Below are 22,186 nucleotides of genomic sequence, written 5' to 3' on the forward strand. Positions count from 1 at the left end.
CAGGGGGGAGATGGGGAGGGAGAAGCAGGCTCCCGACGCGGGGCTCGATCCCAGGACGCTGGGATCGTGACCTGAGTGGAAGGCAGACGCTTAATGACTGAGCCACCCAGGCGCCCCATCATCTCAAGTTTTTAAAAATTAAAAAAAGAAAAGAAAAGAAAAGAAAAGAAAAAAGGGTAGAAGCGCAGCGCCGGGGGGTTCGTCTCTGTCTTTCCTAACACTGAGGTTCGCTGGCTATCTGGGACGCCACAAGAATGGAGAGAACGTAGGTGGAGTGGAACGGTCGAGCCGGCCAGCCTCCACAAGCAAGAGCTTGGACTTGCAGCTGTGCAGTTCGCCTGCGGGGAATCCAGCACCAACCCCGGTCCGCAGCCACTAGGCTCAGGGAGCCGCCGCCACCCGCGAGCGGAGGCACACTGCGCACGCGCAGGCGGCGCGCGCGAGGCACTCTTGAGCAGGCCTGGCCTCGCCTCCAGCCTTCGGCCGCCCGCGGTGCCCAGTCACCTCTGCCTAGTCGGCCCAGCCGGGTTTTCCCCGCCCTCTCCGCGCCGGCGCGGGTCCCGACTGCGCGCGCAGGACCTGAGCGGGCGCCGGCGGGAAGGGGAAGCGGCGGGTAAGAAGGGCCTGCGTCCGGGTGCGACTATGACGGGGTTGGGAATGACGTCTTGGCTCTTACGGCTCTTGCGACCCCTGAAGAGAGGAGAGGAGCCTCTGGAACCCGTTCTTCTGGCCGCTCAGGCGTGCCTCTGATAGTCGAAGTGTTCTCGCCCTCCCCTTTCGCTCGGTCTGGTCCGGTCCGCTCCTCCTCTCCTTTCCCCGCCCCCACCAAGGAATCCGAGGCCGAGCCCCTAGCCTGTCAGCTCGCCCCAGACAAGTGTGAGATACCTTCTCCGCCATTTAGGTAGCGCCGAATGTTTCCGCTTGCAGTGTCGCAGCAGCTTGGGGGTAACTCTCCAGGTCCCCCACTCAAGCACAAAGAGCCTCGGTTTTTTGACGCTTGCTTTTTCTGCCACCCTTTGCTGAAGCAGCTTCCCGATGAAGTAAACTCAAGGCCACCAAACATAGGTCTTCTTTACTTCTGGGCATCTCCACCGTTTCCTAATAATCTCCCTTTCAAGTCTGGGTCTCTTGAGGCACGCCCCTCACATCCATATGCAGTGTCCCGGAGTTATGTTCTTTCCTTTTGGAAATATGGTCACACATGTGCCGCCTTTTGGAATGAAGTTCGTCACTGGCAGTGGGATAGTATCAGCAATTACCAAGAAGCATGGTAACACGTTAGGATTCCTGTCTGCTACCCGAGTGGATGGATATTCAGTGAACTCTTTGTAGCAGGAGGCAGCATTTTAGCTCCGTGGCTGTGCCCGATGCCTTGAAGTTGGGGGCAGACGAGGTACCTTGAAATCAAGCCCCTAGGGTTCAAAATCTGCTGACAGGAAGAAATCTAAAACAGAAAAAAAAGCCTAACAGCCATGTCATGTATAATAATATTCTGCAGGTCAAATTTCTATGTAGAGACAAATGCACTGTTTGCTTTTATATGCCGGTTAATTGTAATATGTTGACATTCTCTAAATGCTCATGTGAAGTTTTAGCAGCTGCCTTGAAACTTCTCAATCAGATTTCTCAATTCCTAGATAATCATGATAATCAGCTTAGTTTTACTTTGATAAGTTTGACTGAATGCTGTAAACTTAACCACTTTTTTCTAACATCAGCCCACACCTTTCTGTCAGTCTTATTACTAGTTCCCTTTGATGCCTAGATTACAAAACCGTAGTCATCTTGGATTTCCCTTGTGCTTCATCTCCAAATGTCTTATGTTACTGGATCTCACGGTTTCTTTATTTAAAAAGTAAGTTGGATTTATCCCTTTGATTCTCATTGTTGGAGCTGTAAGGCTGTTTTCAAGGACTTTGCTACCTCTCAGTTCATTCCCTGGAAGGTTCATCTAACAGTTCTGAAGCATTACCGTTGTCAGGTTTACTCTTGAGTCTATAATGGCTAAATTTCTGTGCTTGGGTTTCAAAGCCTTTTCTCTATAACCTGGCTTAATAATTCCTATGCATGTGATATGGTGGGAAAAGCCCAAGATTTAGAGTAATAAGACTTAGATTCAAATACCGAGACTGTCATTATACTAATAGTGTGCCCTTGGGAAACTGAGCTTCAGTTTCCTTCTCTCTCATTTCAAATAACAATATCTTTTTCTTCCAGCCTCTTAATTATTGTGAGGATTACAATTGGCAGAATGTGTGGAAAAGCTATCATAGTTAGACAAAAACAACCTTTTTTTGGTTATTTCTCATTTTACTCGTTTATTTCACAAATATTTGAAAACTTAACATGTTAGGTAGTGGTGCTACTACTATGAAAGATAGTGCCTGCCCTTAAGAGACTGTCTTTCAGGAAGCTTTCAGAGAATATATGTGTCTGTAGGAAGTAGGGTGGTAGGGTGTCTGACAAGGTAAAGTGTGATATAGGCTGTAAAATAGGTAAGTTTGGGATGAGCACCAAATCCAGAGGAGAAAGGAACAGGGAAGCTTCTGCAGGAAATTATGTTTGAACAATCTTGAATTATAACAAAGACCCAAAAGGAAAAGGTGGGGAAGGATGCCTCAAAACAGACACTTTTAGAGAACTGCAAATTGTTAAGGTTTTGTTGGAGTATTAAGTTCAAAAAAGAGTATGGGAGATAGGACTGGACAGGTAGACAGAGGTGAGATTAGAAGCGCTTTGTGTGCTAAGAGAAGTGTGCACATTGAATGATTGTAAGCAGACAGTTGGCCTGATCACAACTGGTTTTTGAAAATTCATTCTGGCTAGAGTGTGTGCTTCCTTACTACAGTGTACAAAAATTTCTGCCTTTGCGCCGTTTCTTATTTTCTTTATTTCACCCAGAAGGGCTTATGCCATCTCCTCATATGTTAATCTTTATCTTGCAACATCCAGTTCAAGTGTGAATAGAAGACGTGTTAAAGACAAAAATATATCTTCTGGTCTCCTTCTGTTTTGTTTTTCAGGGTAGGACCAGATTATGGGCAACGGTCCTTTTAATTAATCTGTCATCATGGCTAATGAGGACTGTCCCAAGGCTGGTGATAGTCCATTTTCATCAGATAAACATGCCCAACTCATCTTGGCCCAGATCAATAAAATGAGGAATGGAGAGCATTTCTGTGATGTGCAGCTGCAAGTTGGGAAGGAAACTTTTAAAGTTCATCGGTTGGTTTTGGCTGCCAGTAGTCCTTACTTTGCAGCTTTGTTCACTGGAGGAATGAAAGAGTCCTCAAAAGATGTTGTGCAGATTCTAGGAATTGAAGCTGGAATCTTTCAAATACTTCTAGATTTCATTTATACAGGTATGTTACGTGAGCCTATAGCTTTGAGTGAAGACTGATATAATCACTCATGTATTGCAATGGGAATATAAGTTGATACAACTTCTATGGAAAGTAATTTGACAATGTTATTATGAGTGTTTGAAAAGTTCGTGTCTTTCTTTTGACCCAGTATTCCTTTTCTAGGAATCATAAGGAATTAATTAGTGATGCAGGCAAATATTTATGTACCAGGATATTTATTCTAACATTATTTATAACTACATAATTGAATACAATCTAATTATCCCTCAGTAGGTTATACGGTTAAATAAATTATGGCACATGTATATATCATGGAATATTTTTTTAGATCTCTCAAATTATTTAAATATATACCATGGAAGAGTGTTTACAATGTATTAAATGAAAAAAATTTGGATATAAATACTGCTCTAGTTTTGTAAAGAAACAAAATCATTTGTATTTGTGCACAGGAAAAAGACCAGAATGTTGATAAGTATTTATTTCTGGATGATGGAATATGGAAGATCTGTATTTTTCCCTCTTTTTCTTTTTCCTTCAAAATATTTGTAATCAACACGTATGTATTTTAATTAAAACTTATTTTTTAAATGTTTTTAATTAAAGAGTTGATAATGTTAGAAAATGCACACAAAAAACTATGAAGTATAAGTTTTATATGATATGTAACAAATATACATGGAAATAAGATTTGAAAGAAAGACACTAAAGTGTTAGTACAGTGTATGTCTGTGGAAAAATACATGATTTTCATTTTTATACTTTACTGCCTTGAATTTTTTTCTGTGGTGAATATAATATAATCGGAAAAGATGTTTGAAAACAAAGACTATGTTTGGTCATCATGTTCTCCTTAAAGGACTACTTGGTGGGAGATCATTATGTGACCCGATAAGGTATTTATTTAATGCATGGTATTTAAACCTGGAAAATGACAAAAGATTTCTTTGTGTTGTCTTATTACATTTTGTAAGATATAAGAAAATAACTCTTAATTTGGAGATTATAAAAATGACTTTTAATTACTGAAAGCAATGCAGCCCTGTCTATTGGCTAATGTACAAATCAGCATCAAGGGATTCTTTTTTTTTTAACCTTTTCTAAATGACTTGGGTGAGCTGAAAACAGCTTCATAAATGTCTTGCTTCCCTTATTTGCAAAGTGTAAATTAACACAGATTAATCCAATGGAATTAGTGTTGAACTACATAAAAACAGAAGAAATGCTACAAGGTGTCTATTCTGCCTCTTGTCTAAGGGTAGCTACAAGAGATACTTAGTGAAAGATATTCCAGGTACTATCACCATATTGGTGATTAGCACCTCCATCAAATAATCAAAACGTGGTAAAAACCCATAAAAATAAAAGCTATTGAGCATATCTGGGAGAAATAACATTCTAGAACAGACATTTAAGGCTAAAATCGGTATAACAATTAAGAACAGAATTTGGCTACTGGTAAAAGATATCAAGTGGCTTAACAACAGTTTATTTTTCCACAGAAGTGAATTCATAGTAGGCATTCCAAGGATGGTATGGTGGCTTTATGATGTCCTTAGTGTCCTGTTATTCTCCCAACATTTTGCTGTACCCTCTATAGCTTGTAGCTTCTAATCTCATGATTGCTAAATTCCAGCCAGTAGAAGGAAGAAGAGAAAAAGGCAAAAGGGCCTACTAGCTGAGTCTGTGCTCTTTTTAAGCTTTTCTGGTAGCCGTCCCCAGTAATTGCTGTCTATATCCCATTGGCCAAACAGGAAAAAATTCATCCCTATCTGTAAGTGAGGCTAAGAAATGTAATTTTCAGCAGGGTACAATTACCACCCACAACAAAATCACGTTCTTTTTTTCCTTTTTTTTAAAGATTTTATTTATTTATTTGAGAGAGAGAGAGCACAAGCAGGACAGAGGGAGAGGCAGACTCCCTGCTGAGCAGGGAGCCCAGCTTGGGGCTGCATCCCAGGACTCTGGGATCATGACCGGAGGCGAATGCAGACGTTCAACTGACTGAGCCACCCAGGCGCCCCTTATGGATACTCTTTTAAAAAATAAGCTCTACGCCCCATATGGGGCCTGAACTCAGAACCCCCAGATCAAGAGTCACATGCTGTACTGAGCCAGCAAGGTATCCCATAGGAATACTTGCTGTAAGCTAAGCACTAAGGATATGGCAGGAAACAAGACAGGGGGGCCTCTGCCTTCTCAGAGCTTTATAGGTAGTGCAGTTTAGGTACTTACAAATTTGAAATGAGCTTGTGAGATCCTCATTTTCCTTAGTTGTAAAGTGGGGATAACATTTCATAATTCACGTGACAGTTAAGTGAGATGACTTTTCATAAATGTAAAAGGGCTTTTTGTAATCTATAAAGCCTTATATAGTTATAGGGCATTCTTTTTATTGCTGTCTAGTAACTCTTGGTTTTATCCAATAGCAGGCGTTCAGTCTTCATAGATTACAATCTATGATCTTGTCCAAATTTGTTGTGACTTCTCATTTCATTCAACTAAGTCTTACCTCAGTTTTCTGTGCAGCCACTACCATTTACTCCCATGGTGGATTCGATTTCTTACTTTCGGGAACCCCTGTTTGCATTCAACAAGCCATATTCTTTCTCTAATCATAATGTCTTTGGCCATTCATTTATTTAAAACAAATTTTTTGAGTACCTAGTAGGCACTAGGCATTGAGAATACAGAAGGGAAAGCCTTCCCCCAACAGATTTTATAAATCTTATTGGCAATACAAACTTTAGACAAATATTTAGTGGAGTGAATATCATAAGAGGGATAAAGGGAAGTATAAGATTGAATGGAGAGTTTATCCTTATCAGGCAGGAGAATTACAGTGTTTTTCTTCCCTTCTAAATATAATTGACTGTTTGGTGTTCTCCCAAAGTCATATATGTAAATATATGGAAGTGAAGTCATCTAGAAAGAAGGTGGTGGACATAGTTACTTAAATATTAAGTATTTAATAACTTCTCATATGTCATAGACTCTTGGTTATATCTAGTATTAAAAATTAATGTTTGTATGGCTCTATCATAACTGAAGATGGGAACCCTATTTTATTCACCCCAGTGCCTCAGTAAATATTAGATGCATTTGCCTTATGTTAAAAGCATGGGTTTTGATGTCGATCCCTACCCTCAATCACTTGACCATGTGACTTGGAGACAAGTTTTTTAAACTTTTTGATTCTTCAGGGCACCTAGGTGGCTCAAGCATCTGTCTCTTGATTTCAGCTCAGGTCTTGATCTCAGGGTCATGAGTTCAAGCCCCATACTGGGCCCCATGCTGGGCATGGAGCATACTTTAAAAACATTTTTTTTAGATATATAATAAAATAAATAAACTTTCTATTTCTGTTTAATTGATAGAAAAAGAAAAAATAGGGGCACCTGGGTGGCTCAGTTGGTTAAGTGTCTGCCTTCACCTTGGGTCATGATCCCAGGGTCCTGGATCCAGCCCCACATCAGGCTCCTTGCTCAGCAGGGAGCCTGCTTCTCCCTCTCCCTCTGCCTGCCACTCCCCCTGCTTGTGCTCTCTCTGTCTGCCAAAAATAAATAAAATAAATAATAATAATGATGATGATAATAACACCTATATGGGGTTGTAGTGACAGTTAAGTGAATGGATAAAACAATTAATGTTTCTGTCCACTGTAAGTGTTCCATAAATGTTAGGTATCGTCATTTAAGTTTTGCATTCTTTCTACAAATCCCTTGTTGCCTTTTTAGTTAGCATCTATCTACTCAGCAAATACTAAGCTATCAGTGGAATTAAATATAATGTTTTTAATATAAGTCAAATGTTTATTTTTATTTTGTTGGTTATTTTGTCTCCGTACTTCCCCAGGTATAGTGAACATAGGTGTGAATAATGTCCAGGAGCTGATTGTTGCAGCAGACATGCTACAGTTGACTGAAGTTGTTAATCTGTGCTGTGAATTTCTGAAAGGACAAATTGATCCATTGAACTGCATTGGGATCTTTCAGTTCTCTGAGCAAATTGCCTGCCATGATCTTTTGGAATTCACAGAAAACTACATTCATGTCCATTTCTTGGAGGTTCACAGTGGGGAAGAGTTCCTAGCGCTTACAAAAGATCAACTGATCAAAATTTTGCGAAGCGAAGAGCTCAGTATTGAGGATGAATATCAGGTCTTTTTAGCTGCAATGCAATGGATTCTGAAGGACCTGGGAAAAAGAAGAAAACATGTGGTGGAAGTGCTAGAACCAATTCGATTCCCTTTATTACCTCCTCAGAGGCTTTTAAAGTATATAGAAGGTAATTTTTTTTTGCTTATCAAATGAGTGAATATCCAGTAGCTTTTTCTCTGAAATGTGATAATGTTTTCATTTTTCAGTTCAATAGCAGACATTTATTGAATGATTATTATATGCAAGATACAACTTTTGTGTTTTGCAGATAATAGTATTTCAGTATTTCTACCCATTATTTTAATCAAATTTTTACATACTTTCTTGAGATTAAATACTGAGGGAGATTAGAGTTATTAGAGTTATAGATAAAATTACTGACAGAGCTAAAATACCACTGCTGTTTTTCATAGTACTGATTATTTCAGTGTAAGATTTCCTCTTACTCCTCTAAAAAATTTAACAAAACCTGACACTTGAGGAAAATGCATGTGCTAAAAACAAAACCCAAACTCAATAAATCCTGTAAGTCTTCTCGTTATAAAATTAATTTTATATTGATATAATATCATAGCTTCTAAGTAGCCTTTGAATCATCTTCAAGTACTAAACTCTGAAAATACTTTTCATCATAGTATAAAATTATGTTAATTTTTATATTAGAAAAATGATAATATATAAAATATATAATATCTTATTATTAATTGATTTATTAAGATTTTATTTTTAAGCACTCTCTACACCCAATGTAGGGCTTGAACCCACAACCCCAAGATCAAGAGTTGCATGCCCCAATGACTGAGCCAGCCAGGCACCCCCTATTTAAATTTATTTTTACAAACTACCTTAGACCTGGTTTCAAGATTTAAAGCTCTTACTCTTGTCATGCGCTGAAACTTCAGGATGTGACTGAGTTACAAATGATCTTCTTATGAATTAAATACACTGTTAGCATTAAAGGTGTAATTCTGTGGAAAATAACATTTAATGTGGATTTTTAGGGTTTTTTCCACTCTTAACAGTATTAACAGAATTTGGTAGGTTTTTCTGAGTGATTTTTTTCTTATAATAATATTTTTTTATTATATTATGTTAGTCACCATACAGTACATCCCTGATTTTTGATGTAAAGTTCGATGATTCATTAGTTGCGTATAACACTCAGTGCACCATGCAATACGTGCCCTCCTTACTACCCATCACCAGCCTATTCCATTCCCCCACCCCAAGTGATTTTTTTTTATTAATGCATATACATTACTCAGTCAATTCTTATTATTCACAGTAGTTATGTTCTATAAAGTTGCCACCAACGCTGAATTGGCAAATACTGAGACATTGTTCCTAGGGGAATTACCAGGTAAGTTCTTAGCTAGGTCACAGTATTTTTGCTACCTGATCAATACATAACCTTGTTTTATGTGTGTTTCTATCAAAAACACCTTATTTAATATATATACTTGATTTATTAACATTGAACTCATGGCCAACAGCACTATAACCCAGGCCTAAATGAAACCTAATACATGTATTTACTCCATAAGGCACAACACAGGCTTCTTGCAATTAGGAACACTAGACAGCACTTCAGCAGTATGCTTGGGTCATTTTTAACAATGAAATCACCAACAAAAAGCCCCCAAATGTGAAAAACATGGCACTAAACAGACTGTGAAAAGGACACTTGTTTATAATATGAGAGCTGAAATACGGGGCAGAGCGTCACCTTGTTCATTACCCACCTAGAAACGTGCAAATTTTTTTCCACTCTGCAGCATGTCCGAGAGTGACTAGGAAAGCACCATGAGTGTTAATTTGGGTTACAAATGTATTTTAATGAGTAGATGTATTCATAAATAAGGAATCCACAAGTAATGAAGACTGGCTGTATTTAAATGCTAAAACAAGAAGAAAGAAATTATTATACACATTTTTGCTTGAATCATATGAGAATTTAGGAGTGGGACAAAAGCTTTCATGGTTGAGTTTGTCTTTTCCCAAGTTCTGTAGATACAGAGTGCTACAGGAAAGTTCCTTTGCAAGGAGCAAGGGAAAGTTACCTAGGGTTGGGGCATGTTTTCCTATAGCTTTTTAGTGTTATAATATTCAAATCTTGTACTGCTTATTAAGCATGCCCAATAGCTGTCAGCTAAAGGTATTTCACTGGAGTAAAACTGCAAGGCGTCAGGGAGAAGTAAATGGAGGATTTTTTTAAAAGATTTTAATATATTTCAATTTGGAAACTTTTTCTTTTTGATCATATTAGAGAAAAAGTAGGCAATTTATTTAGAAAAATGATGAGACTACCACAAAATTCAGAGAGCAAAAGACTTAATGGAAATGGTTAAATTATGTTATGTGAAATATGTAGATTTTCCCACTGGTGTATGTTTTTTGTATTTACCACTGGAATAATTCAGGCAATTTACTAGTACTAGCTATATGATAACACATCTATTTCTTGCCATTTTAGAGAATGACTACTTTTTAAAAATGGTACATTCTCTTATAAATGTTTAGGTAATAATTATAAAACAACAAATTCTCCCAAAGTTCACCATCCAGAAATAACCAGTTATAATTAACGTTTAGTAAACATCATTCTAGATATCTCTGTATAGGAGGATGCATGATGGGTGGATGTATGTTTGGATGGATAAACAGAAAAAAAATAAGAATCATTCTGTACATATTATTTATAATACAAAAAGTATACTTAAATCTCACTAAAAGTTAAAGAAGAAATGAAGTAATATCAAATTTTAGATGAATGTTTCTTTATCTTAAGAAACACTCATTCTATGGGGCGCTTGGGTGGCACAGTCGTTAAGCGTTTGCCTTCGGCTCAGGGCGTGATCCCAGCATTCTGGGATGGAGTCCCACATCAGGCTCCTCCACTAGGAGCCTGCTTCTTCCTCTCCCACTCCCCCTGCTTGTGTTCCCTCTCTCGCTGGCTGTCTCTGTCGAATAAATAAATAAAATCTTTAAAAAAAAAAAAAAAAGAAAAGAAACACTCATTCTAAAAAGTTCTTATCAAGTTAAGGACTAAAGATGAAAATCATTAAAAGATGAAATAAAAGTTTCATTTGTGTTTCAATTTTATTTTTATTTATTATTCTTAAATTTGAATCCCAATATATTTAAACATACATTGTTTTGTGTTTCAGTTTTAAACAGTATAGACTCACGAAGAAAAATAAGGCAATTAGCATTGTTATTTTTCTTCCTATGCCAACAGTCAAGATTTATACCTTTATATAGATTTTATTTTCAATCATCATTTCCCAGCTCTGTGCTTTTATTCTGTATTTAAATGGAATTTGATGCTGTTCACCAGTTTTTGAGTCTTTTTATTCCCAAATTTTCTTCTTTGATTTGTCTTTTGGTTGGCTAGATTTCATCACCAACTATTATTTTCAAGAAAAGTTCATGATTACTGTATTTCCTGAATTCTTTTCATATTTGAGAATTTCTGCCTGTTGCTTTCTTAAGTTGACAGCAATTTGAATGGGTGTAATATTCTTTTTTTTTTTTTTTTTTTTTCAAGATTTTTAAAATGTGGGTGGCTCGGTCAGTTAAGCCTCTGCCTTCAGCTCAGGTCCTCATCCCAGGGTCCTGGGATTGAGCCTTGCATTGGGCTCCCGCTCAGTGGGGAGCCTGCTTTTTCCCTCTCCCTCTGTCGCCCCCCCCCCCCCCCCCCCGCTTGTGCTCTCTCTCTCTGTCAAATAAATAAATAATAAAATCTTTAAAAAAAAAAAAAGTAATCTCTACACCCAACGTGAGGATCAAACTTACAACCCTGAGATCAAGAGTTGCATGCTCTATCGAATGAGCCAGCCAGGTATCCCATGGGTGGACATAATATTCTTTTTTTTTTTTAGATTTATTTGAGAGAGAACGAGCACTGCGTGCCCGCAAGGAGGGGGAGGGGCAGAGGGAGAGAGAGAGAGAGAGAGAGAGAATCACAAACAGACTCCCTGCCGAGCAAGGAGCCCAACATATGGCTGTATCTCACAACCCATGAATTCATGACCTGAGTTGAAACCAGGAGTCGGTGGTTAACCAACTGAGCCACCCAGGTGCCCCCAGATGTACCTTTGAACTATGAGAATAGGTTCATTCTTTCATAACCTTAGTTCTCATTGTTTTTATTAATTAGTAATAACTGATGAGTTATTTCAGGAAGCAACTATAAAACTATATTCTCTGAAATATGACACTCAAATTAGTAGGAAATGATAATGGCTTTTTATTTATTTTTATTCTTGATTTGTGTTAAAGTTTGTCATTTTTCATTAGAGTATAATTATATACCCTTTCCTTTTAAAGGTTCAGTTTTTCCTTCATTTTGGAGAAATCTTCCTGTATGAAATTTCTCAATACTTCAAATGCTTCATTTGGTAGTCTTCATCCTTTTTTTTTTTTTTTTTAAGATTTTATTTATTTAGAGAGAGAGGTTGCATGCGAGAGCAGGAGGAGGAGGAGAGGGATAGGGACAAGCAGACTCCATGCTGAGTGCAGAACCTGATGTAGGGCTCGATCCCATGACCCTGATATTATGACCTGAGCCAAAATCAAGAGTCAGATGTTTAACTGAGCCACCCAGGAGCCCCAGTCTTCATCATTTTATTGGAACTTCTTTGTCTTTCATATTTATCATCTTCTACTGCTAAAGTATTTTCTTTTGTTCTGTATTCACAGTTGTTTTCTCGAGTCTTCACTCCAAATTCATGGTTTGATTTTTCATCATATCTATTGTGTTTCTTGTTTCTAATTTATTAAGTCTGTAATACTATCATTTCAAGTTCTCTCTTTGTTTCCTTAGTAAGGTGTCTCATTCTGCCTTTGAGCTCTTTTTTAAAAAATAGAATCTATATTCTTTTCTTTTCTTTTTTTTTTAAATAGGCTCCACGTCCAGTGTGGGGCTTGAAATCACAACCATGAGATCGAGAGTCACATGCTTTACCAACTGAGCCAGCCACGCACCCCAGATCTATATTTTTCTATCCTGTGAAGCATGTATGGCAAGTCTGTTTTTGTTTGTGGCTAATGTTTTCTTCCAGAATGAATTCTTCAATCTCTTTCTCTTCTTTTTCCTGGGATATATTTTAACGGTTATATTGTTACTTCTTGATATATTGCTCATGTATAACATGGGCAGCTCTCTTCAAACCAGTTTACTCTGATAATGGAAGAACTAATTCTCCTTGACACCTTTCCTACCTTAGTGTAACTTCTAGCTAAAATTTGAGGACTGTGTTGTGTTCTTGCCACTTCTTTCTAGCCTGAGGTATGAAGGTGGTGGAAGAACAGGGATCTGCTAAGGCTTAGATATTTGCTTAGGGACCTGGGCTCTAAGCTCTCTCTAAGATCCTATTATTGATCTCGCGTCAGGGCTTACTTAACCCAGCTAAGGATGTGTCTCACTAGTATGGACTTTGGCTGGTACTATGCTCTGTTAGATGGCAAGCCCTGGTGATTCTATCTTTACCGATGGTCCTATGAAGGACTTCTTGTAATGGTTTTTTCTTTGACTTCTCAGTTCTGCTTCTTACCTGCTCATTCTACCTTTCCAAATTATTAGTCATTAGTGAAAATTCTCAAGATTTGGTTAATTGACTTTGTTTCCTCAATATGGCTTCTGGGATATAGGGACAAGGCTTGGAGACAGTCCCTTGCTGGCATATGCGGTGCCTTTGTGCAAATTAGAAAATAGTCCCTTTCAAGGGGCCAAGTCTTATAGCTTGCCAAGTGGGACATAAGTTGACTTTCATCCCCACTTCACCTTAGCTAAACATCCTTGAGCAGGAACAGTCTACCCAATCATGCTCAAAGTCTTTTTAGGAGATAGACTTCATCCCACTAGAATCTTTTGTTTCTTGCTTTGACTATCATACTTTAAAGTATGTGATATTATTTTATATCTTTTAGTTATTAAGTCATAAGTATAGAATATTGGGCTATTTTATTTTTCCATTTTGTTGGATAATATCCTGTTTCACCTTGCCATCTTTGTTTAGAAATCCTCACACATGAGTTGTTGTTGTTGTTGTTTTTAAGATTTTATTTATTTTTTTTTGGCAGAGAAAGACAGAAAGCAGAAGCAGGGGGAGTGGGAAAGAGAGAAGGGAGCCTGATGTGGGGCTCAATCCCAGGATGCTGAGATCATGATCTGAGCCAAAAGCAGATGCTTAACCGACTGAACCACCCAGGTGCCCTCATACATGACTTTTTAAATTAGATATTATGAAGCATATTGTTAAAAACAATCTTTGATTTAAGGAAAGTATATTCTTTTTTTTTTTTTAAGATTTTATTTATTTATTTGATGGAGGTAGAGACAGCCAGTGAGAGAGGGAACACAAGCAGGCGGAGTGGGAGAGGAAGAAGCAGGCTCCCAGCAGAGGAGCCTGATGCAGGGCTCGATCCCAGAACGCCGGGATCACGCCCTGAGCCAAAGGCAGACGCCCAACAACTGAGCCACCCAGGCGCCCCAAGGAAAGTATATTCTTTAGTAACAATGAGAAAAATAATATTTGGTATTGTTGGAAACAATCACCATTGCTTGATGATGAGTTTTTATTTTTTGATAAATGTGTTTTATCTTTATGGGAACATGCCTTTTCAATATTATTTAAAAGTTGATTAAAACAGTATTTTGTTAAATTTGCTTTAGGAGTATCCGATTTTAATCTTCGTGTTGCGTTGCAAACACTTTTGAAAGAGTACTGTGAGGTGTGCAAATCTCCCAAAGAGAACAAGTTTTGTAGTTTTCTGCAGACGTCTAAGGTTCGACCTCGGAAGAAAGCAAGAAAGTACCTGTATGCAGTAGGTGAGAACCTTTTAAAAAGTGATACAAATAATCTTTATTTTTAGGATTAAAACCTTTTAATATTTTGTTATTATTTTACACATCAGAATATGCAAGTATGTCAAATAAGCATATTTAATTTCACTAATATAGGATACAAATTGTGTTTAATACAGTGGATACATCTAAGAATAAATAGCTATTTATTTGACATCTATTATTCTGTGATCTAAATTGTTGGGTTATTAGATTGTCCAATTATTGTCAAGCAATGACTTATGTAACATTGTTTTAAAAGTTAAAAATGTGATTTTAGTGGAAAGTAAGGAAAATCTCAACATTTTTAACTATTCATGGTGTCTTAGATGATCAGGGATTATAGGAACCAGTGGGCTCTAACGTGTGGGTGTGCAGGATAATCCACAGAAGTATCAGGTGAACATAATAAAAGATCTTTTTTATTTTAAAAAGCATTAAGTCCTATTAATATGTGATGTATATATAGACAGATTATCCAAATTTATATACATAATATTTTATATATACTTCATAACATAACTTAGAATTTGTATGTTATTATATGTATAATTTCATGTATGCTATAATATATAAATATGTAATTTTTGAGTGCATGCTACAGTTCTTTTTACTGATGGGATGTGCAGTTAAACAAGGGTTTCAACTCACTATTTTTAATTGAAAAAGATACTAGTAGAAGTCATAATGAGACTTCCTAACTAGACAGATAACCAACTCCTTTTATGTTTTATCTAACATTCTATTATAACCAAAACCAGCTGGTAGAACACTAGTTGACCTCATTGCATTTAAGCCATCATCTTTCAGGACTTGGCGCATTTAAGAATAATATATGTATATATGGCAAGCTCTAAAGCACTTATTCCTTGCTATGAAATAGTTATAGACTGAATGTCTAGAAGTAGAGGGCTAGATTTTTCTCATTACTGTCATTTCCATATTTAGCAGTAAGTGATTTGCATGTATCTCCTTTCCTTCGGTCAGGTGGATATACTCGGTTGCAGGGGGGTCGTTGGAGTGATAGCAGAGCCCTCAGCTGTGTAGAACGTTTTGACACCTTTAGCCAATACTGGACCACCGTGTCTTCACTTCATCAAGCTCGATGCGGGCTAGGAGTAGCAGTTCTGGGAGGGATGGTTTACGCTATTGGAGGTAATAATGAAAATGTCTTCTTTCCCTTATTAGTCTTTAGCTGTAAGTTGGCTGCATCTTATATGACTTATATATATATTGTTAGGTACTATGGGGTATACATAGATATGGTTGTGCTCAATAAATATTTAATGAATAAATGAATGAAAAAAAGAAAAGGAAACAGAAGATATTGAATGTTTTCAACCAGAGGGATACTGTGATTTATCCCAAGGCAGAATACTTAGGTTTGGTTTTGATGAAAAGTTGTTTATAAAATGTGGCACCAAAATTTAGGTCAATGTTTGTGATAAAAATTATTATTATTTTTTTTTTTTTAAAGATTTTATTTATTTATGTGACAGAGAGACAGCCAGCGAGAGAGGGAACACAGCAGGGGGAGTGTGAGAGGAAGAAGCAGGCTCCCAGCGGAGGAGCCCATGTGGGACTCGATCCCGGCACGCCGGAATCACGCCCTGAGCCGAAGGCAGACGCTCTAACGACTGCGCTACCCAGGCGCCCCGATAAAAATTATTTTAATTTCAAAATTTAATTTCACATACTGGAAGTTGTATTACAAATCATTTTTAATTAACATAGCTTCCTGGACAGTAAGATTTATAAAAACTAAGTCAGCTAGACATTGGGATATATTTCTTGATTTAAATCCCTGTGTTTTCTGAAACTATTATTATGAATTGTAAAATGATTAATAAAATTAAATGAAAGGAGTTCTGAATGTTGGAAGAAATTAATTATCGAGGAGGACCTAAAGAGAAATAAATGCTAACACTTTTATATCAATATTTACATCTGGATAATTTGTCTTTATAACAACAAGCCTAGGTAGGTCATCTCTAACCCTTAGAATTAATCTTTATGCCTTATTTCTATGTGTTAGTCTAAAACACAAAAAGTTGTATATAAAAAAAAATTTTTTTAAAGATTATTATTATTTGAGAGAGAGAGAGAGCACTAGCTGCAGGGTGGACAGAGGGAGAGGGAAACTCTCAAGCAGACCCCAATGTAGGGCTTGATCTCACAACCCTGAGATCATGACCTGAGCCAAAACCAAGAGTTGGTCCCTTAACTGACTACACCACTCAGGCACCTCTTGAAAATGTTATTATTATTTTTTGACTACGCTGCTGTCAGTTAAAGATGAGAGAGATATAGAGAATATTTGGTTTTTACTTCTCTTTTGAAGGGAACATAATTGTTCCTTAAAAACAGTTCATTAAGAGGCAACTGGGTAGCTAAGTTGGTTAAGCCAGCTGACTCTTGGTTTTGGGTCAGGTCATGATCTCATGGTCGTGAGATCGAGCCCCACGTTGGGCTCTGCTCGGTGCAGAGTCTACTTGTCCCTCTCCCTCTACCCCAGTGTGCACTCTCTCTCTCAAATAAAATAAATAAAATCTTAAAAAAGAAAGAACTCAGTTCATTAAATCAATAAATGCCATGGTGAGTCCAAAAATCACAAGAAATAAGAGTTTAAGCAATAACTTTCTGTCAGCATAAAGACCATAATTCTATATAATCTTTGACAAGAACTCTAATAGCTCTTTTTATATACATTTTGGCAATTATGGATAGTTTCATTGCATGAACTCTCCTGTTTAACGTGGGGTCGCAGTGTCCTGTGTGACACTTTCATATACTTGTGTCCCCTTTCCTGATGCCACAGAAATACTAATGGGCACCCTTCAAAACTGCTATGACTTCACTATTATTTGTTTGTTTGTTTGTTTGTTTATTTACTTTAAAAATTTTTTAAGTAGGCTCCACATCCAATGTGGGGCTTAAACTCATGACCAAGATTCAGGGCCGCATGCTCTACCAACTGAGTCAGCCAGGTGCCCCAACTTGACCTATTATTAATACTATCAACATTATTATCTTAAGATATTTTATAATATATAATATTAAGATAATTTTTATTGTCAAAGTAATTCAGGTTTGTGGTAGAAAATTTTGCTGAAATTGAAGCATATGAAAAAAATAAAAATCACCCATACTCTACTCATATCACCCAGGGATAATGACAATATTTGGTTTATTTCCTTCTACATACATACATATCTGGGTTAATATTCTAAATACTGTTTTTAAAAATTAAGATATACTTCACATACCATAAAATTCCCCATTTGAAGTATATGGTTCAGTAGTTTTTAGCATATTCACAAAGTTGTGCAACCATTACCACTGTTTAATTCCAGAACATTTTTATCACTGCAAAAAGCCACTCTTATTATTTAGGGAAATTTTTGTATCAGTGTAGGGAATTGTTTATGAGCTATGTTCCCAGACTCCAGCCAAGAGTCAATCTTGCAAGCAGGCCTTTCTAAGGATAGGCATTCTCAGGCCTGCTGTGCTGGTTCTTTTCTGCACAATAGTTTTATATGTTCAGGATTCCAGGTCCTCATAAAGTTACATGTGCTGCAAATACCTATTGCTACTCTGTGGCTTCATCTTTCACTGTCTTTATGGTGTCTTTTTTACTTTGAGATATCTTTTGATAAACATATTTTTCATTTTAATGTAGCTAACTCTATTATTTATTTTCCCTTTATGGTTAGTGTTTCTTGTATCTTTTTAAAGAAATCCTTCTCTACTCTGAAGTCATGAGGAGATATACCTTAATTGTTTTCTAAAATTTTAGTTTTAGAACTAACTGTATGTCTGTAATGTATGTCTGTAATCCACCTGAAATTGAGTTTTTAGATAATATGAGTAGGGAACCAGTTTCATCTTTTCCTCATTTATATAACCAGTTATCCCAGCATAAAAAACTTTTGTTTCCCTACTGCTGTGCAGTGCAAACTCTGTCATATATCAGGTAATCATATATGTGGGCATCTGTTTCTAGAATTTCTTTTCTGTTTTAGTCTCTCTGTATATCGCTATCTTAATTACTGTAGCTCAGTTGTAAGTCTGATAAGCTTATCTGATAGGACAATTTCTCTCTTTACTACTCTTGTATGGGAGTACTTGACTATTCTGGGCCCTATGTACTTCCATATAAATTTTAGAACCAGTTCATCAAACGTTTATTTTCTTTTGTCAAATCTGTTTTTAAAAATAATGCATGGGGCGCCTGGGTGGCACAGCAGTTAAGCGTCTGCCTTCGGCTCAGGGCGTGATCCCGGCGTTCTGGGATCGAGCCCCACATCAGGCGCCTCCGCTATGAGCCTGCTTCTTCCTCTCCCACTCCCCCTGCTTGTGTTCCCTCTCTCACTGGCTGTCTCTATCTCTGTCGAATAAATAAATAAAATCTTTAAAAAAAATAATGCATGATGATGGAATACTACTCAGCCATCAAAAAAATGAAATCTTGCCATTTGCAATGACATGGATGGAACTAGAGGGTATTGTGATTAATGAAATAAGCCGTCAGAGAAAGTCAATTATCATATGATCTCACTCGTGGAATTTAAGAAACAACAGCGGATCATAGGGGACAAGAGGAAAAAATAAAACAAGATGAAATTAGAGAGGGAGATAAACCATAAGAGACTCTTAAGCATAGGAAACAAACTGAGGGTTGCTGGAGGGGAGGGGTGGGGGGTGGGGTAACTGGGTGACATACATTTAGGAGGGCACGTGATGTAATGAGCACTGGGTATTATATAAGACTGATGAATCACTGACCTCTACCTCTGAAACCAATAATATATGTTAATTAATTGAATTTAAATTTTAAAAATGTTAGTTGGAAAATAAAAATAATGCATGATTCCACTTATATGAGGTACTTAGAGTAGTCAAAGTCATAAAGATAAAGTATAATGGTGGTTGTCTGGGGCTGGGGGAGGGGAGAATGGGGAGTTATTGTTTGAATCAGTATAGTGTTTCAGTTTTACAAGATGTAAAGAGTTTTGGGAGTGGAGAGTGGTGATGACTGCACAAAAATATGAATATGTTTAACATCACTGAACTCTACACTTAAAAATGATTACGGTGGTAAATTTTATGTTACTTGTATTTTAACACAATAAAAAAAGTGTGTTTCAAATTGGGATTACTTTAAATCTATAAATCAGTTTGGGGATTCTAATTCATGAACATGATATATCTCTTCATTTACTTAGATATTCCTTAATTTATCTGCCAGAGATCTTGTACAATCTTTGATTAGACTTACTTCTAGGTAGAGTCTATTTTAAAATTTTATCTTAAGTGGTACGTTTTTAGAAATTTTTATTTTCTCTTTGTTGCTAGGTAAGGATTGCATTAAAATTCGAATTATACCAGAGCCAGGTATCCAAACTAATACATGAAAAAATACAGAAGTGTTAAAGTACAAATTTTATCCTCAAAAATTACATGGATTATTTGGGTGGTAGAATTAGAAATAGATAATAGGAAAATGCCTTGCTTCATTAAGTGGGCTTTAATAAATGACAGTGCTAATGATTTACAATAACACTGGGCAAATTAATTTTAATGAATAGTATAAAATCAGACATACTAGTTGAATTTCTAATAACATGGAATGCTACTGAATATTGTATTATGGTTCTAGGCAATTAGCATTACTAAACCTTCTGATATGTGTCTCTTTTATCTAACTCAGGTGAAAAGGATTCAATGATTTTTGACTGTACTGAATGCTATGATCCAGTTACTAAACAGTGGACAACTGTAGCTTCAATGAATCACCCCCGCTGTGGCTTGGGAGTGTGTGTGTGTTACGGGGCTATCTATGCTTTGGGTAATTATGCTTTTCAGTTTAAGGATATCCAGTATTATTTAAATTCTTAGAATCTAATCATTTTAGACATTTTTCTTCCCTCCCATAAGAAACTTATGTTTCTCAGCTTTATAAATTTTTATTTTCAAAATTGAGTTACTTGGGGAATATTGTCAAGTGTGGAGCTCTCAGAAGGAGATGGAGATAAAGTGTAGATAAGATGCCCACTGAAGCAAAATGGTAGCTTTGCAAAATACCTTATTTCCTAAGCAATATGATGAGCTTTTGTTTTTTATTTGGTTTTGTTTTTTTAAATCTCTGATGAAAACTAAGCAGAGAGTTAAGATCCAAGTTTTATAGTCAGATTCTAACTTTTTGTATCATCTTGGACAGATAACCCCTCTGGTCCATGTGATAATCATTCACAACATAAAGTTGCCAGATTAGGTGTTTTCTAAGGTATCTTTCATAGATAAGACTCCTTTATTCAGAAATGACATATTTCTATTTGGTTACAGGCGGATGGGTTGGAGCTGAGATAGGGAACACCATTGAACGATTTGATCCTGATGAAAATAAGTGGGAAGTAGTTGGCAACATGGCTGTGTCGCGCTACTACTTTGGGTGTTGTGAAATGCAAGGTAATTGCTTTCTAAAGAATTCTTCCTGAAAATGTATTTAATTTAATTTTATTTGTTTATTTTGGGGGGCAGGGCAGAGGGAGAGAAGAGAATCCTAAGCAGGCTCCATGCTGGAGCCCAGCGCAGGCCTCAGTCTCACCATCCTGACATCATGACCTGAGCTGAAATCAAGAATCAGATGCTTAACTGACTGAGCCACCCAGGCGCCTCCATTATTTTCCCTTAAAAATATATTTTTTAAAAAACTAAGCTTGAAGCTTTATTTTCATAAAACTATATTTTATGTCTGTTAATATTGAATATTGACACTAACAGTATGGAAGTATTGCTTTTAGCATTTTATATGTTTTAACCTCTTATATCTTTATTTATAATAATTTTTTTCCAAAATAACAAAGCTAGAACTAAAAATCACAGATAGGCACAAATGCCTGACTGGCAAAATAAGCATTTGAACCTTCATCCATCTTTGTCATTTTCTCTCCCAACAGTCCTTAGTAAGTAGTTCTAAGTAGCAAGAGGGTATAAAAAACAATCTTCACTGTCTCTTTTTTTGGCATTTTCAGTGTTTTCTTACAGGGCACATTGTGATTCAGTCCACACAGAATATAATGCTGTGACAGATTTGAAAAATGTTGTACCACATATTAAAATGGTGTACAAACATTATTTTAATTGTTTACTATACCCGGAGAAGTAGTTGGTAAGCACTGTCAAGTAGAACCTGATTCTTAGTCCAGAGTTGGAGAGCAGATTTATATGTACCTGGAGAGTAGTGAGCAGTGTGCTCGTTGTTATGACAACTCAACCCGCTATCCCCAGCTCAAGTTCCTTCTGCTTTTTGAGTGCCTTCTCAGATTTCCACTAGCATTTAAATGTTCAAATTACATGGTACAGACTATATTCTATTGTGTAATACTATAGTGTTCTCTAATTGTTTTGTATGTGTTGTTTTTATCTTCTCATATAAATTAGGTGTTCTGAGACTTGGTTTTCAGCATGGGGGTGGGGGTGGTTTCCCTCCTACTAAGAAGAGGTTCTCAGAACACCAAATGGGTGTTGGAGAATTCAACTCAACTCTAACACTATGTACCCATACCTGGAGGTAGCATCAAATTCCACAGGTTGAAGCTCAGTCCTACAAGACACTCATCCTCCCTAGGCTATTATCTGTGCTCTGATTGGCTATAGATCAGAGGTTCCAATGGTCCCTCTTCTTCAGGTTCAATTAATTTGCTAGGGTGGCTCACAGAACTCAGAGGAAATGTTACTACTAAAATGATATAATGCAGGAACAGCTAGATGGAAAAGATGCAAAGTCAAGTTATGGGGAAGGGGCACAGAGT

The 22,186-nt window shown here is 37.0% G+C and overlaps 1 protein-coding gene across 3 annotated transcripts in view; it reads left to right on the top strand.

The window, feature by feature from the left end:
- Positions 1-435: 435 nt before the first annotated feature.
- The window catches only part of IPP (intracisternal A particle-promoted polypeptide), a 36,921-nt gene continuing 15,170 nt past the window's right edge, over positions 436-22,186 (top strand). The window contains exons 1-7 of one of the 3 annotated variants that reach the window (XM_026498199.4): positions 436-613; positions 3,024-3,362; positions 7,221-7,652; positions 14,202-14,357; positions 15,360-15,527; positions 20,083-20,220; positions 20,718-20,840. In XM_026498199.4, coding sequence (XP_026353984.1) covers positions 3,071-3,362; positions 7,221-7,652; positions 14,202-14,357; positions 15,360-15,527; positions 20,083-20,220; positions 20,718-20,840 — 1,309 coding nt within the window. In that variant the 5' untranslated portion in view covers positions 436-613; positions 3,024-3,070. The remainder of the gene's footprint in view (positions 614-3,023; positions 3,363-7,220; positions 7,653-14,201; positions 14,358-15,359; positions 15,528-20,082; positions 20,221-20,717; positions 20,841-22,186) is intronic. The other 2 variants (XM_044383893.3, XM_044383892.3) reach the window with 2 other exon arrangements.

Source organism: Ursus arctos, unplaced genomic scaffold (assembly GCF_023065955.2).
Source record: "Ursus arctos isolate Adak ecotype North America unplaced genomic scaffold, UrsArc2.0 scaffold_12, whole genome shotgun sequence".
Lineage (NCBI taxonomy): Eukaryota > Metazoa > Chordata > Mammalia > Carnivora > Ursidae > Ursus > Ursus arctos.